This window comes from Hypomesus transpacificus, unplaced genomic scaffold (genome assembly GCF_021917145.1).
Source record: "Hypomesus transpacificus isolate Combined female unplaced genomic scaffold, fHypTra1 scaffold_27, whole genome shotgun sequence".
Taxonomy (NCBI): domain Eukaryota; kingdom Metazoa; phylum Chordata; class Actinopteri; order Osmeriformes; family Osmeridae; genus Hypomesus; species Hypomesus transpacificus.
In genome coordinates, this window is record NW_025813796.1 from 434,477 (window position 1) to 448,606 (window position 14,130).

Consider the following 14,130-nt stretch of genomic DNA (forward strand, 5'->3'; position numbering starts at 1 on the left):
CTGCTCTTTGCCACCTTCTCCTGTGTCTCACCTTGTCTCCAGGATGGGGTCTCATCAATGACACTCTGTCGTAGCCCTTTCTCATGAAAACCAAGAGAGCATCCAGTTTGCCCTGCAAGACAAGATGTGAAGATGACATTTATTCAAATCCCACCTTCGTTCCTTGTCATTCCTTGTTTGCTGTCATGTTCATGCCAAACTGTTGCTTGATAACAAAACAGCCTACTTGAAAAAAGATGGATTATAAAATGAGAAACCCCTAAATATACTTTAGCCATAATGACCAGCTCCTGGTTTGTGTATCGGTGTTTGTCATTCATTTCTCAAATGTTTTGGTCTAATGCTACTGCCTGTGTTTTTATCATGTCAATGTGCAGTGCACACAGTTTGACACCCAGCCAGTCAAGGTAATAAGCTCCCATGGCAACAGCTAATGAAGTGTTCGAGATTGTTGGGCGCCTTCATTAAAATAATTTGCCTCGAAAGAACTGATCTTTGTCTTTAGACCTCTTCACAAGCTCTCTGTCATTCTGTCTGTCTTTGTCTGTGTTTTTATTTGACTCACAGCCTTTGGACTAGATACATTGAAAAGGTAGAGTACCCAGTAAAGTAGGACCCACTGCTCAGATGAGCGGAGAAAATAGGGAAATAATGTATTTTGGGGGAAAATAGCAGCAGCATTGCAGATTCCATTTCAGAGGAGTCAGTCAGTTTAAGTCTGGTTCAAATTACTGCCTATCCAGCTGACTAAGACATTATGAAACAAAAGGCATTAACTGTTTCCTGGATACGCTGAGTTCTTAGGAAATTTAACGAACAAAGATAGTTTGGACAATGAGTATCTTCTCAATTCATTACTGTGACCACTATATTTTTTGGAACAGTGCACATTTGATCATTGAAATAAGAATTCCAGTTAGTTTCAAACACTAGTTGTTCTACTTGGGCAACTCTATTATCTTCTTAACTTTTTTTTACCTGTATTGCATTTCTGAACAAACTGTGAAACATAAATAACTGTACCTTTGTTGCACCTTATTATATTGTGTAGAGCACTTTAGTGAAATGTTGTGCAAAGTTCTGTAAATAAGTTGAGCTGCTCTGTTGTTTGTTGCTTGTGCCCTTGCCATTGTTATTGTAGTTATTGTATCTACATGTATCTGGCGACTGATGCATGGCGTATAATCAATTTCTGAAAGGACAAATAAAATATCTCTGTCTTTCTAGTTGAAAGGGCTTGCTTGATAAGATACACATTTTGTGTTTGACATTTAAAGGGAACAATGGAAAGAATTATGGAAAATGAGCTTGTGAAGCACACAATTCCTTTATTCTCAAAAAATATATTTGCATAACAATCAAATCCCTGTCAGTCGACGTGTCCTTGAAGCGTAATAAATACAATGGAATTCAAAGGTATATTCAATGAATTGAAAGCTACAGTTACCTTGATGGGTGAGTACCACTTCTGGGCTCTGATGGGCTTGTGCATGCCATTGTTAAGGGTACGACTTGGAGGAAACTCAAACTCCTCCTCGGGCATCTTCACGCGGGCATTCTTAGCTTTCTCCAGCTTGGCACCTTCCTCCGTAGAGCCTTTATCTCCCCAGCGGACCTGAGGAGAGGCAGGAGGTGAGGCGGAGGGAGAGGCAGGAGGAGAGGCGGGAGGAGAGAAAGAAGATGACAGCAGAAACAGGAGGAGGGACAGCGGGAGAGTCGGTAGAAAAAGAAAGAAAGACAGGAAGAGAGGCGGGAAGAGAGTCAAAAAAAAGAGGCAGGCAGAGAGGCAGGAAAGAGACAGGAAGAGAGGCAGGAAGAGAGACAAGAAGAGAGGCAGGAAGAGAGACAAGAAGAGAGACCGGAAGAGAGTCAAGAAGAGGGACAGAAAGAGATACAAGAAGAGACAGGAAGAGAAACAAGAAGAGAGACAGGAAGAGAGACAAGTAGAGAAACAGGAAGAGTGGCCGGGGCAGTAAGCAGTCAGCGCTCTAAAGGAATTGACAGGGTGGTGATGGTTCCGTCCATAGTGCTAGAGTGGAGTTCTGACCTCCATCCTTTTGATGCCGCCCACTCCTCGTCCTCCATAGTAGGACGCATCCACAGTGGGCCACCTCTTCTTTGGGAAGCCATCCTCGTCATCCTAGAGAGGGAGAAAGGTGTCATCCAGAACACAGTTGGTCTTTATTTTAAAAGCATTGTTTCAGTGTTTAAAACGGAATAAAAAGCTTTATAAGATTCAGAGCCACTGGATATTTTGCAGATCAGACAGGCTTTGGAATAAGTGTGTCTGTATATATGTGTGTGTGTGTGTGTGTGTGTGTGTGTGTGTGTGTGTGTGTGTGTGTGTGTGTAATTATCAACCAACTGGGATTCCTTACAGAGCTGTCCTCCATCTCTGGAGGAGGAGGTTCGTGAATGATCTGTGAAAAACAAACGAGAGTTAGGGTTGGCAACACCACATCAGTTCAAAATGAAACATGTGGACCAGGACCAGGTAGCAGTCCTGCACGTACTGTGCTTCAAAGATGGAATCTCTGAATGTTGTCACTGCAGTTTGTTTTCTAGTGTCAATCATCAGACGAATCATCTTTAGTCAACAGATGTTCCACTGACCACTGTGCAGCATAGCGGCCAGAACCACCACAGCATGGCTGCCGTCAACAGGAGAAGAAGGATGAGCAGAGCGATGGCCAAGTATGTCCCGTCAGACTGGATGGAAATGGGAAAGCAAAAATGTGAGTAGTATGTTATGTTCTGATTTCATACCATGACATTTGTATCAAAAACAAAAGCCAACTGACCAATTGTCCAAAATGCGTGTCCAAATTGTGTTACATGTTGAATTACTTACATCATATTAGTGGGGCCAAGAATGGAATAAAGTTGCTCTGTCCTGGACATTCAGAAGTGATTAGATAACTTGACCATACGTAGTCAAGGCAACAGAGTGGTGAGTCTCTGCTCTGGTACTTACACAGCTAACTGCAGTGATGGTTACAGAGCTGGAGATGAAGCTCAGGCCATTGTTCATGCTGACATGGAGGGTGGCCGTCCTAGGGAGGGGAAGCATAGTTGGGAGGGGGGCTTTGACAGAGCAAAGACAGCATTTCATTTGGGGAGGGGGGCACTGTCCATCAATGCCAACCCTGGCTCCAAATAAATGTATTCAATTCATTTGAAACAGCAAAAACAGAGCTTTGTTATGAGACAGTGTGCTTCTTCAATACAACACCAAGTACTTTGAAGTCGATTTGGTGAGATGCAACCCAAAATGTAGCCACCGTAGGATAGTTTTAGAAATTAGATCGATGACATTCTGTCATACATCATACCAATGTACATATCAAAGGGTGAAAAGCAGTTTCAGAGCCAAGCTAAGGCTCGATAGAAGGAGAGAGAGCAGTGGATAGAAGACTCATCCCTTACGTTCTCTCCTTTTCCAACACAGGAGCTGGACACAACAGATAAGTATCCCTCACCACCAGGGGCCTCTTCACTGGGAACAGACAACAGAATACTCAGTGTCATACGGTGCTACAATACACAAGGTGTCAGTCATGTCTTGTCATACTGAGTGTGACTCAGTGTGATTGAAAAGTCATTCATACATGATGCAGCTTTAAAATCATTAAGGAACGATGCCCTAGATAAGTCATTTGAGAACATTCTTTCTCTTACTTGCGTCCTGGATTTCCTTTACTTGTGGTTCGTGGAGCAACTGAAACTCATTTCTGGGGCTGTGGTTTGTTTACCCTGGCTGGACTGAGCGTGAGTCTAGTGTGTGCACAGACAGCTCACGACTCTGATGAGGTCCACATTCCCCCCAGACATGTGAGAGGGCCTAAGTATTTTACCAGCTGAGGCAAAGTAGGGGAAGTTGGCCATGATGGTTGGGAAGGGGGCTGGGATTGGAAGAGGGAGTTCCATCAACAGAGGTAGACCGTCCTATCCCTTCATCCCTCTACTTTTTATCTGGCCAAGACGAGCTATATCTGTAAATTAGAACTGTCCCCTAAAATAACAGTTTACATTGTGTGAAGGCTCAATCCTTTTCAGACCCCTACTGTAGCTTGGGCCCCAAGAGACAACTGCAAGTTGGGGGACTAACAATGAGTAGGTATCATGAGTGAAACTGACACATTTCAAAAAGAACAAATCTAAGCCTTCTTCACTCAGTTGTCCCACAGACACAGCTGTGAAACAATTTCTCACCCTCTCATAACAATTATTATCACTTCCAGACTTCGGAGCGTCATTTTGTTTGAGTCAAAATAGTGTAAAGAAAACAATACTTTGATTCTGTATCCAGCTTGCTTTTCATGCTCAGTAGTATTTTACTATCTGCTCTACTCTTAAAAAACAAATTCATTCCTTTATTCCTTTATTACATATTAACTATTGGTTTCCTTGGTTCCTAAAACCAATATCACGGTGGTGCTCCTTTAAGTAAATACATGATGAAGATGAAAATAAGTATATCTATTCTCAAACAACCGTAACCCGTTACAATGCACAAGGGGTTCCCACTTATGTTGCAATATTTCATCAGTGTCACGGTTGGTATCACTTACTCAAGGTGAGGGTGTCGTTGATGACAAAGCTACAGAGGACCTTCTCCACACTGCGGGCATGCAGGAAACCGTTTCCATTGACTACGACCTGAAAAGATTCTGACAGGAATTGGACATTCGGTGTGATGTTTGAAAAGACATGGCAGGGCTGTCGTTTGTTTAGGAGACGCCGTGTTCCCGGAAAGTAGGATTCCCACTCACCTCCCTCACATATACTGGAGGGTTCTACGGCCAGGATCTCTATACATGATCTCTTCAAGATCTGCATGAGAGGGAGAAGAAAACACACAAAGAGATGGGGTACTATGACGACAATCACGGCAATGTTGATGACGACCAGAAGCAGCCCTAGTAACGGTTGTTTAATGTTTGAACCAAGGCCTGAGTTGCCGTATCCATCCAGAAACCATTTGTATAATTGTGACTACATCCAGCATAACAACTGCTCTTTGAAGTCGTTTGTCTTACCGAGTCAATAACCCCTTGTAGGGCTTCAAAGCCATTGTTCACAGGGAACACATGGTCCTTACTGTCAGCTATTGTCCAAAGCTGTACCGAGATAAAAATAGTTAGGTTGCATTATTGCATGTGACAGTTTGAATCTATCTGTTGTCAAACAGGAACTGCACATGGTTATTATGGTTGTTGGTTATACAGGATGTAACACAAGAGAAGTGAGGCATAGGAGAGTGGAGGTTAAAGGTGTACGTGGAGTACGCGAAACATCAGTTGAAGGATGCGCTACTAAAGCAAGATACTTAATTAGCATTCACTGTACCCAGATTGAGCCATAGTGCCACTCTTTCCTGGTGCTAAGAAAGAGTAGGCAGGAGAGCCTTGTTAAGTTAAAGGTCAAATTACAAGGTGGTACTCGTTTGAATTTGTTGTTTGACCTTTACAACTGCTCTTACTGACAAACTCAATTCAGTTCCCATTTGACAAACCTCCCACACAAAGCTCGCGTACCTGAGTTTCATTAAAGTCCTTCACTCCCACACAGTACACTGAAGCCCCCAACTGCCGAGAACGACTCGCCTGGTTTCAAATGGAATATGAAAACAAGGGTGTTGGTGCCAAACTGATGTTGGATCTTGAAAGACGCTATCATTTGGAAAAGCTGTTGACAACTTCAGATTAGTAAAAAAAACAATTACTTGCATTTAAGTTCAAACCGACTGTGGGGTAGTGTATGGTTAATGTTGTGGCTGAGAGTGCCACGACTGGACTTTTACTCTAGAACTGTTCCAGAAAATAAAGACCTCTAAACAGACGTCTATGGTTGTAGTTTCTAGAGAATAACGTAGTGTTTCATCCAATTTGTATATCTTTGTTTACCAATCGAAGGTGTGAACACAATAAAGACTATTACATGTACTACTAGGAATTCATGATATACACATCTGGTGGAAAGCTGAGATTCAACTTGTATAAACCAGACCATTTGCTAAACCCAAACAAAGGCTGGCTGATCTTTTCTCCATATTTAAACAACACTTTCCTCAGATTCAAAGCTATTACACGAAATGTAATTTAGGTTTAAGACTTCACAAAGTAGTCCAGGAACAAACAGAAATGTCACACACACAAAGAAAGCCAAAGGGATACTGTTACATTTGAACACAGAAACAAATAACCAGAAATAACCAGATTTGGAAATGGATGAGCTTAGTGGCTGTTTTCAGGTAGAGGTTTCTACTTCACCTCTCTCTCAGCCAGGTCAAACTGAGTCTCCCTCAGCTCTCCATCGGTCAAGGCGATGATGACGCTGGCCGTTCGGTAACCTGGTGATTGAGAACACATGGATTCACATTACAAACAGAGGGCATAGCCCCACGTAGTCACACTGTCACTAAGGTAAAAGGGACACTTCAGCAATACCAACATTAAATTGGCCTTTCCAATAATCCACACCACTGCTGAAGCATCCAAACTTTACAAAATATTTGATGTTTTGAGCTATCTTTAGATATTTATACCTTTGTAAAAAAAAATAATTGGCGCAATTGTACAGAATGTTACCTGGGCTACTCACATTCTCTATGGGACAACTTATTGATTCAGATAATAAATATCTGAAAGGATATCCATTTGGATTTACAACCGTTGGAATGCATAACTTGTGTCTATTATCATACTTACCATAGCCTGTTGCATAGTAGATCTGTTCACTGGCCTGAAGTACAAGACGAAGAGATTTGAAAGACATTTCATGAAGTCTATACATTTATTTCGGTGTGTTGTAATTTCACATACAGTATATCCAGCTTTTCCAATTTGTAGATCGCCATACAATCACATTTAGCTTATCTTGACTTGATTTATATGCTTGAAGACTCACCTTCTCAAAGCCTTTATGCATGAAGGTGTCTCCCCCAGGTTGCACCATCCTTAACTCCTCAAGTCCAGCCCGAATGAGTTCCCTACCCACAAACACATCCACACAATCCACCAATCATTTGAACGCTCTTCACGGAATAAACCTGATCAACAAAATGTTCCTGAATTGACTGAATTAAAAGACAGTTGAGTGAGTTGAGGTCAACATCACTTCCGATCATTTGTTTCCAGACCAGATCCGTCCTGTCAAACCATGTCAAGCGAACACTGTGATAGTAGTGAGTGGAGTATATTTGGGTTAGGAGGAAGAGGTAGTATAAGGATCATTTTATTGTCATTCCAAAAACATTTGCATGAGCCGGAACGTAATTTGGTACTGAGGTTCCGGTTAAAACCACTCGCAAATAAATAACAACAACTAGATCTTAAATAAATACAATAAATACAGACAACCAAACATACACACACATGGATACATACTAAAATAACCAGAGAAATTAGCAGCATAGTGGAAACAATTCAATGTAACAATTCAAGTTTGTCAGTTTGTGTCTTGCCTGTCTTCTGTCAGTTTCATCAGGATCCGACCTTCTTTAGAAAACACAATAAACGACATTCGGAGCTGAGGACTTCACGAGGGGGAACAGGAGGGAAGAGAGAGAGAGATACATTTGTTAATCTGTAGAAGAGGTCTGTCATTAACCACTGATCAATTAACAATAAACAAAGACTTATTAACTACCAGTAATGATTACTTTATTACTGTACTTTGTATACAGTTCTGAATGTTCTGAACACAATGTTTGATCTATACCCTGCTTGATTAGCTCATGAGAACATGACCCTTGGTCATGTTTAGAAGAGAAATATGCCTATCTATGAATGACGTTGCTTGTATCATTGATAAACTGTCATTATGCTGTTTGCTAAAGCTTGCCTGTGTAATAGCATAATGCCATGCAACTTTGAATGAGGAAAATAAGCGGAAAGTCAAGGCCATTTCTAGGAGCCCGATCTAAAGACCTAAACAAAAGCTATCTAGCACCATGAACACAACATTTCCTCTCAGTGTTTGCGTAGGCTATGTTGATTGATACCCCCCTAACGTTTAAAGTGAGAGTAAAATCTCCCATATTGTGATCCTATTTAACTGCCCTTCATTCCTGTATTCATTGTCCAGTCCTCTGAAGTGCTCAACTTGAGTGTATCAGACACCTGCACCTTATATATGTGTAATAAATACCTTTATTTTGTCTTGAACTTGTAATTGGCAACTGTCTTCCTTAACTTGGTTCTTTCACAGCAATTGGGTACATAAAGAGACTTCTTCACTAGTAATACTTTTCTCGTATGTTTCAACCTGTGCGTTACTTTAATATTGCGTTTCTGCTGTATTTCCTTTATGACTATTAAACAGTGTTTCCATGACATCCACATTTCCGTGTTTTTTTTTACTGTTCTTCAACTGTACACTACCTGATGAATTTATGAGCAAGATGATCAACAAAGTAATAGATTTCATTCCAGTGGTGCAGCACACTTCCGGACCTGAAAAAATAATGAGGAGATTTCAGCAACAAGATACAGAACAGTTGTTTAGTTCATGTCCACCATGAGCACAGTAATGATCATTGTGTCCCATTAGAATAAAATAAAGGGAAATTAGTTTGATTTCCATTGATCAAAACATAGGGACTTTCAGTTTCTTTCAAAAGACTGTATGTGCATGTGTGTGTATGCACAAGTTTCTGTGTTTTGGGTGTGCAAAACCATGTTTAGGCAGTAACAGCACTGATCAAATGAATATTTATTGACTTGTTATGCTGTAGAGCCTTCAGGCACCGTTACCATGACGCACAATCCAGCTGAGCGGGAGGGGTAGTTTGGACCCCATAAAGGAAAATGTTTTTTTTTGTTGCGGTATGTGCCTTTACTGGTACAGCTCCATAAACGTAGACAGAAACCCTTCACTCGGGAAATGAGCCCAGATTTTCCAAAGCAGTGTTCAATCTTCAAAACAACGTTTTGGCGGGTGGGTTTTGATCCAATGCAAGTCAATTCAATACAACTTTTCTTATCACATATCACTTGGCCACTCGGCAATGATCGCACTGTAACACACACATGTATATACCTATATACATATACAGTATATATATATATACATACAATGAATACAAACAACGAAATGAATAATGTATACACAGTGATGTTATTAATGATAAATTTACGACCACATTACATTCATATTGTATATACAGTATGTAATGTACCGTACGCAGTATCATATTTATACAGACAATATTCTCTCCATTCACATTTTATTTCCCATGGTGTGAGGCTGCATGCTCAGTGCTGAGAGACACTGACAAACACTAGAACTTTGGGATGTCTGGTTCTAATGGTGAAAGGGTTCCACACAGAGAGAGAGAGACACAGAGAGAGTGAGAACCAGATACAGACAGCAGCTCTCAAAAAAACACTATTTAAGGAAAATACTACAGCAAAACAATTTGCCTCGACGCAGTAATCTTTGACAAATAAAAGATAACCCAGTACTATGGAAGCTCAGTTTATATCGGAATGTTATGAGCCCCACCAGAGGAACGTCAATACTGTGGTGACGCTAGAATCAAAGGGAGTTCTCTGCATCTGGAAACTCAGTGATAGGTGACTAACACAAACCATAACAAACACCATTTCTAACACATAACACCTCAAGCCTATCCTGTGTCCACATCCTGTGTTTTCATGTAATCAACTCATCGATTGGTTTTTCCATGGGGATACAGCTCTTCCTCTGCCGTGCTATTCACTATGGTCTGTCACCTGATCCTTTGAAACACACACCTGCTTTTGGGAACGAGCAGATTCGATAGCACACGATAAGAGATTGCTTTGCCGTAAGTATTTCCCAGGACAAGGAAATGAATGACGACGCACAGACATGTTTCTGATTACAAAACCAAGTCGAAACAAACATCTTGTTATCTTTCAGCATGCATCGCCAACACGTTCCTGTGTACGCTAGGGGGGGGAACTAGCAGCCACAAGATTGCAAGAATTCACTAGAAATCCATACGTTATTGCAAATCCTGGGGTAAAGGGAAAAACTCACTTGTCCAAAACAAAGTAGAGATCAAATCCTCCATAGCAGGAGGATCCAGCCTCCCGTCTGTCAGAGTTCTGTCCTGCACTCCCTGCCAGCAGCACAGTCACCAGAATACCCATCTCCAGCACCAGCATGGCCTGCCTGTCACAACACTGGAACATTATTCCAGCTTCGGGAAGATATGTCTCTGCAGTAGCCTTGCAGCAGTTGGACCCAGGCAGCTGTGGCACGGCAGCATTCCAGACTTGAGATCTTCCAGTCTGGATCACTGTCCCATCTCTGCTGCAGGAGCAACAGTCCTGGGCCGAGAGAGGAGGAGGGAGGCTGTTTGGACTGGATCGACAGGAGGTGCTCCAGGCCAGACACACTTCGCTGCTGCCCACACACACACGTGTGTGTACACACGCACAAGTACACACGCACATACACGTACAGATGAGCGCCCACATGGATATAGTGCACACCCACACACACACACACGGCACACACGAACACAACATATGTATTGTTGTGATACACAAGTTTGGATACACAGAAGCACTAGTAGATTAAATTGATCAGATGTGCCATATTTTCGATACTTGCGTTTTAATTACAAAACCAGTGGCAAATGGTACTGTCAAAGACTAAACTGGAAAATAGTTTTCAAACTTCAGTTGCTTTTCACGTTTCATGGGGAGCACTAGTGCCACCAACTGGCAAATTCCACAACTGCATGAATAATGCTGAGTGTAATGTCAGTGAATAATACTGATTATATTTTTGATCTCTACTTTGTTTGATCTCAACATGTTTTTGCTCGGCTAAGCAAAATAAATAGAATGGAACAACGACAAACTTGTATTTGAAATATGTTATGATGTACTGTATATAAACGTTTAGACTGAAATAATTATTTGATACATTCTACATACTATCCACGGGACCATTGCAATAAGACTTTCATCGTGTTTAGCTTATGTCTAACCGATGACATATCAAATACTAATATACTAAACACATTTTAATAATGACAAACTCTGACATTGGGACACGTTCATCGCATAAAATATATATTTAAAGTTAACGAACTAACCTTGCCTCTATAGTAGCTTCAACAGAACGTTTTGGGGGACAGAAGCACACAGTCTAAAGCTTCAAAGCTATAAAGTACATCATAATGATCATTAACAATAATAATCTAAAATTATATTTTTTTATAATTATATTTCTGCCATCGTGGTTGATTCAATAGGCTTTTATTTCCGACTTAATGTGACTTTGATCTCCATGTTATCGAAGAGGTTGGTGAACATGTCTTCTTGAGTGACGCTGCCAGTTGCTCAAATATAGAGGATGTGTTATTCTTCTTCAGTTGCAGGGATAACACACCTGTTGAACACATTGGACAACACTGCTCCGGTGACCAGGCGCTCGCATAACCTGGAGGTAATTATTGTAGCAAGAGTAGCCTATATGACGCAGGTTTTCAAAATGTAAAATTTGATTTTGACTACAGTATAATGTTTATTCTTCATGTCAGTAATTTTCCTGAAATTATTGAACCTATATATCTAGTCTTGCTTTTAATGACTGTATAAGAAATGTATCTAACCGATTTTCAGAACAGCACAATGCACACATTTCAGATTATGAGTAAAATATAATTGTGAGATGTTAACTGCAATGTTTTGTAGTCTAAATGTTAAATTGTGTAGTCGTTGTTATAAAGTGCGTGCATAACTATTGTGACACTCCTGCAGATTTTTATTTCTTCACCAGATACTTCTAAAAATCTTCAAGTCCTTGAGGTTTTAACTGAATGAAAATGAACAGCACCATGGACAGCGACGGAATGAGCAACTGCACCTTCATGCCGTATTACCTGCATACCACCGGGATGACCATGCTGTACATCATTTGTTATGGCGGGATCCTGCTGCTCTGCGTCGGGGGAAATGTGCTTGTCTCTTTGGTAGTTCTTCGAAATCGGAACATGCGGTCCGTCACCAACCTCTTCATTCTTAACTTGGCACTAAGTGACCTGCTCATCGGAGTGTTCTGCATTCCAACAACTTTGATTGATAACCTGATATCAGGTGGGTTTTGTTCGTATTATTATAATTTACATCATTCTTATTGTTTATAAATGTTTTGGAGTTTACCATCTCTGTACGATATGATCAATTATAAGCCCAAAATGTATTAATTAAGAAACGGTCAATATTGTCCGCGGATTTATGTGGTGGGTCACTCAGGACATTCGTGGAGTAGAATAAAAAAGATTTGTAACAATATGAGACCACAAACTTAACATTTGAGGTGGATCTGTATGGGAATTTGCCTCACACTATAATTGGCCGAAGAATTTTGTTTTCTGTTTGTGTGGTGTGGCGATAGATCGTTCCATAAAGCACACATTGATTTGGTGTTGTTGAGTGATCCATCTCTATTTGTTCTCAGGTTGGCCATTTGGACAGTTCACATGCACCATGAGCAATCTGGTCCAGGGAATGTCTGTGTCAGCCTCAGTGTTCACACTGGTGGCTATTGCCATCGACAGGTAAGTCCACATGCTTAATAACCTCAATCGAAAGCAGTTAGAAATCCAAACTACATTTGGATTTCTAAAGGCATAATGATGGTCTTGAGAAAAAATCGTCATGAATATTTCCGCATACCTACTTTGACCTCACCCTTTTTTTCCCTCAGATTCACAGGTATCGTGTATCCATTCAGGCATCGTATGAGACCCGTAAGTGCCCTGCTTGTCATCTTCTTCATCTGGCTGGCGGCCTTCGCCGTCATCTGCCCCTCAGCTGCCACGCTGACCGTCATCCGCCTGGAGGACACCTACATGGTCCAGGACAACCAGACCTACCCTGTCTTTGTCTGCTTCGAGAACTGGCCCCGGTCAGAGATGCGGCAGGTCTACACTATGGTCATCTTCATTCACGTGTACCTCGTGCCTCTGGTGCTCATCAGTATCATGTACGGCTGCATTGCTGCCAAACTCTGCAACAACCTGAGGCAAGTGGGGATCGCCGAAGTCAGGAGAACTCGTTCCCAGCGCAGGGCAAAGGTCATCAAAATGCTCATCATGGTAGCGGTTCTTTTCATGCTGTCGTGGCTGCCACTGTGGACTCTGATGTTGCTGACGGACTACGGCGAACTGGACAAGCAACAGATAGACTTCCTCAGCAGCTATGTGTTCCCTGTAGCTCACTGGCTGGCCTTTTTCAACAGCGGCATCAATCCTGTCATCTATGGTTTTTTCAATAAAAACTTTCGGAGGGGGTTTCAGGGTGCTGTGGTCTGCAGGCACTGTGATTCCGGAAGGACCACAGTGACCACAATGCATCGTGGAACCTTTCGTTTCTTGCCACATAAAAGAGTGTGTGTTGAAAAACCTGAATCTTGTGGGAGACAAAAACACAATAGATTGGTAGATGTTCTTAAGATTACCCCACAGGGTACTCAGGGAATCCTCCTAGAGGACATAAACACAATTGCTGCTCGTAATAAGGTCATCACAGCCTGGGAGAAGTGATCGAAAAGAACTCGAAGGCCAGAGGGCGCCAAATTCCTCAGTGTATGAGGGATAAGATCAGTAAAACAATGGGCTTGTTCTCAAGGATCAGGAACTTGCTATGCCCCTTGCATTGTGGGGAACCATTCTGTTTGACCTGTGAGGACCATCGCTAGTGGAAGGGAAAGGTGGTGAGAATCATTAGGGTCCACACTGCCCAGGGGCCCCCACAAAATCCAGCCGTTATACTATATATACCTGTTCTGTGAATAATTATAAATGTTCTATTAGTTGTATGAGATTTACATCCAACTTAAGATAAGGTCCACGCAGTCTTCTGCATAAGGAGCTGGGCTGCCATCCAGTTGCTTCTTACTGACTGTGCCATGCCAACTGGGACGCAGGAAGGAAAAAGTGTTTTGTTTCACTATTTATTTTCATATTTGTCACGTGTGACACTAGGATGTCACTTTTGTTTTTGTCCTCTTAGAGGCAATTAAACATCTCCAATCACCTTTCCCCAAATGTACAGTATCTATAAATGTTTTAATGTTGGTTTTACAGCTTTGTTAGCTGACTGGGAATATTAATGTTACTGTAAT

General features: G+C 41.5%; 2 protein-coding genes across 2 annotated transcripts in view; one reads left to right on the forward strand and one right to left on the reverse strand.

Annotated features, from left to right (window-relative positions):
* antxr1b (ANTXR cell adhesion molecule 1b) overlaps positions 1-10,337 on the reverse strand; it is a 13,403-nt gene extending 3,066 nt beyond the window's left edge. Inside the window, exons 1-17 of the mRNA XM_047014709.1 lie at positions 10,027-10,337; positions 8,385-8,456; positions 7,466-7,537; positions 6,910-6,991; positions 6,711-6,744; positions 6,273-6,352; positions 5,538-5,606; positions 5,040-5,120; positions 4,773-4,833; positions 4,572-4,670; positions 3,427-3,496; positions 2,975-3,053; positions 2,614-2,709; positions 2,379-2,420; positions 2,048-2,140; positions 1,448-1,615; positions 32-112 (exon numbers count right to left, since the gene is read on the reverse strand). Coding sequence (XP_046870665.1) covers positions 32-112; positions 1,448-1,615; positions 2,048-2,140; positions 2,379-2,420; positions 2,614-2,709; positions 2,975-3,053; positions 3,427-3,496; positions 4,572-4,670; positions 4,773-4,833; positions 5,040-5,120; positions 5,538-5,606; positions 6,273-6,352; positions 6,711-6,744; positions 6,910-6,991; positions 7,466-7,537; positions 8,385-8,456; positions 10,027-10,181 — 1,434 coding nt within the window. The 5' untranslated portion in view covers positions 10,182-10,337. The remainder of the gene's footprint in view (positions 1-31; positions 113-1,447; positions 1,616-2,047; positions 2,141-2,378; positions 2,421-2,613; positions 2,710-2,974; positions 3,054-3,426; positions 3,497-4,571; positions 4,671-4,772; positions 4,834-5,039; positions 5,121-5,537; positions 5,607-6,272; positions 6,353-6,710; positions 6,745-6,909; positions 6,992-7,465; positions 7,538-8,384; positions 8,457-10,026) is intronic.
* A 1,490-nt stretch (positions 10,338-11,827) lies between these two features.
* On the forward strand, positions 11,828-13,549 carry npffr1l1 (neuropeptide FF receptor 1 like 1). The gene is made up of 3 exons (XM_047014721.1): positions 11,828-12,098; positions 12,463-12,562; positions 12,712-13,549. The coding sequence occupies exons 1-3, from the start codon at positions 11,828-11,830 to the stop codon at positions 13,547-13,549; spliced, it is 1,209 nt and encodes a 402-aa protein (XP_046870677.1).
* Positions 13,550-14,130: the final 581 nt, after the last annotated feature.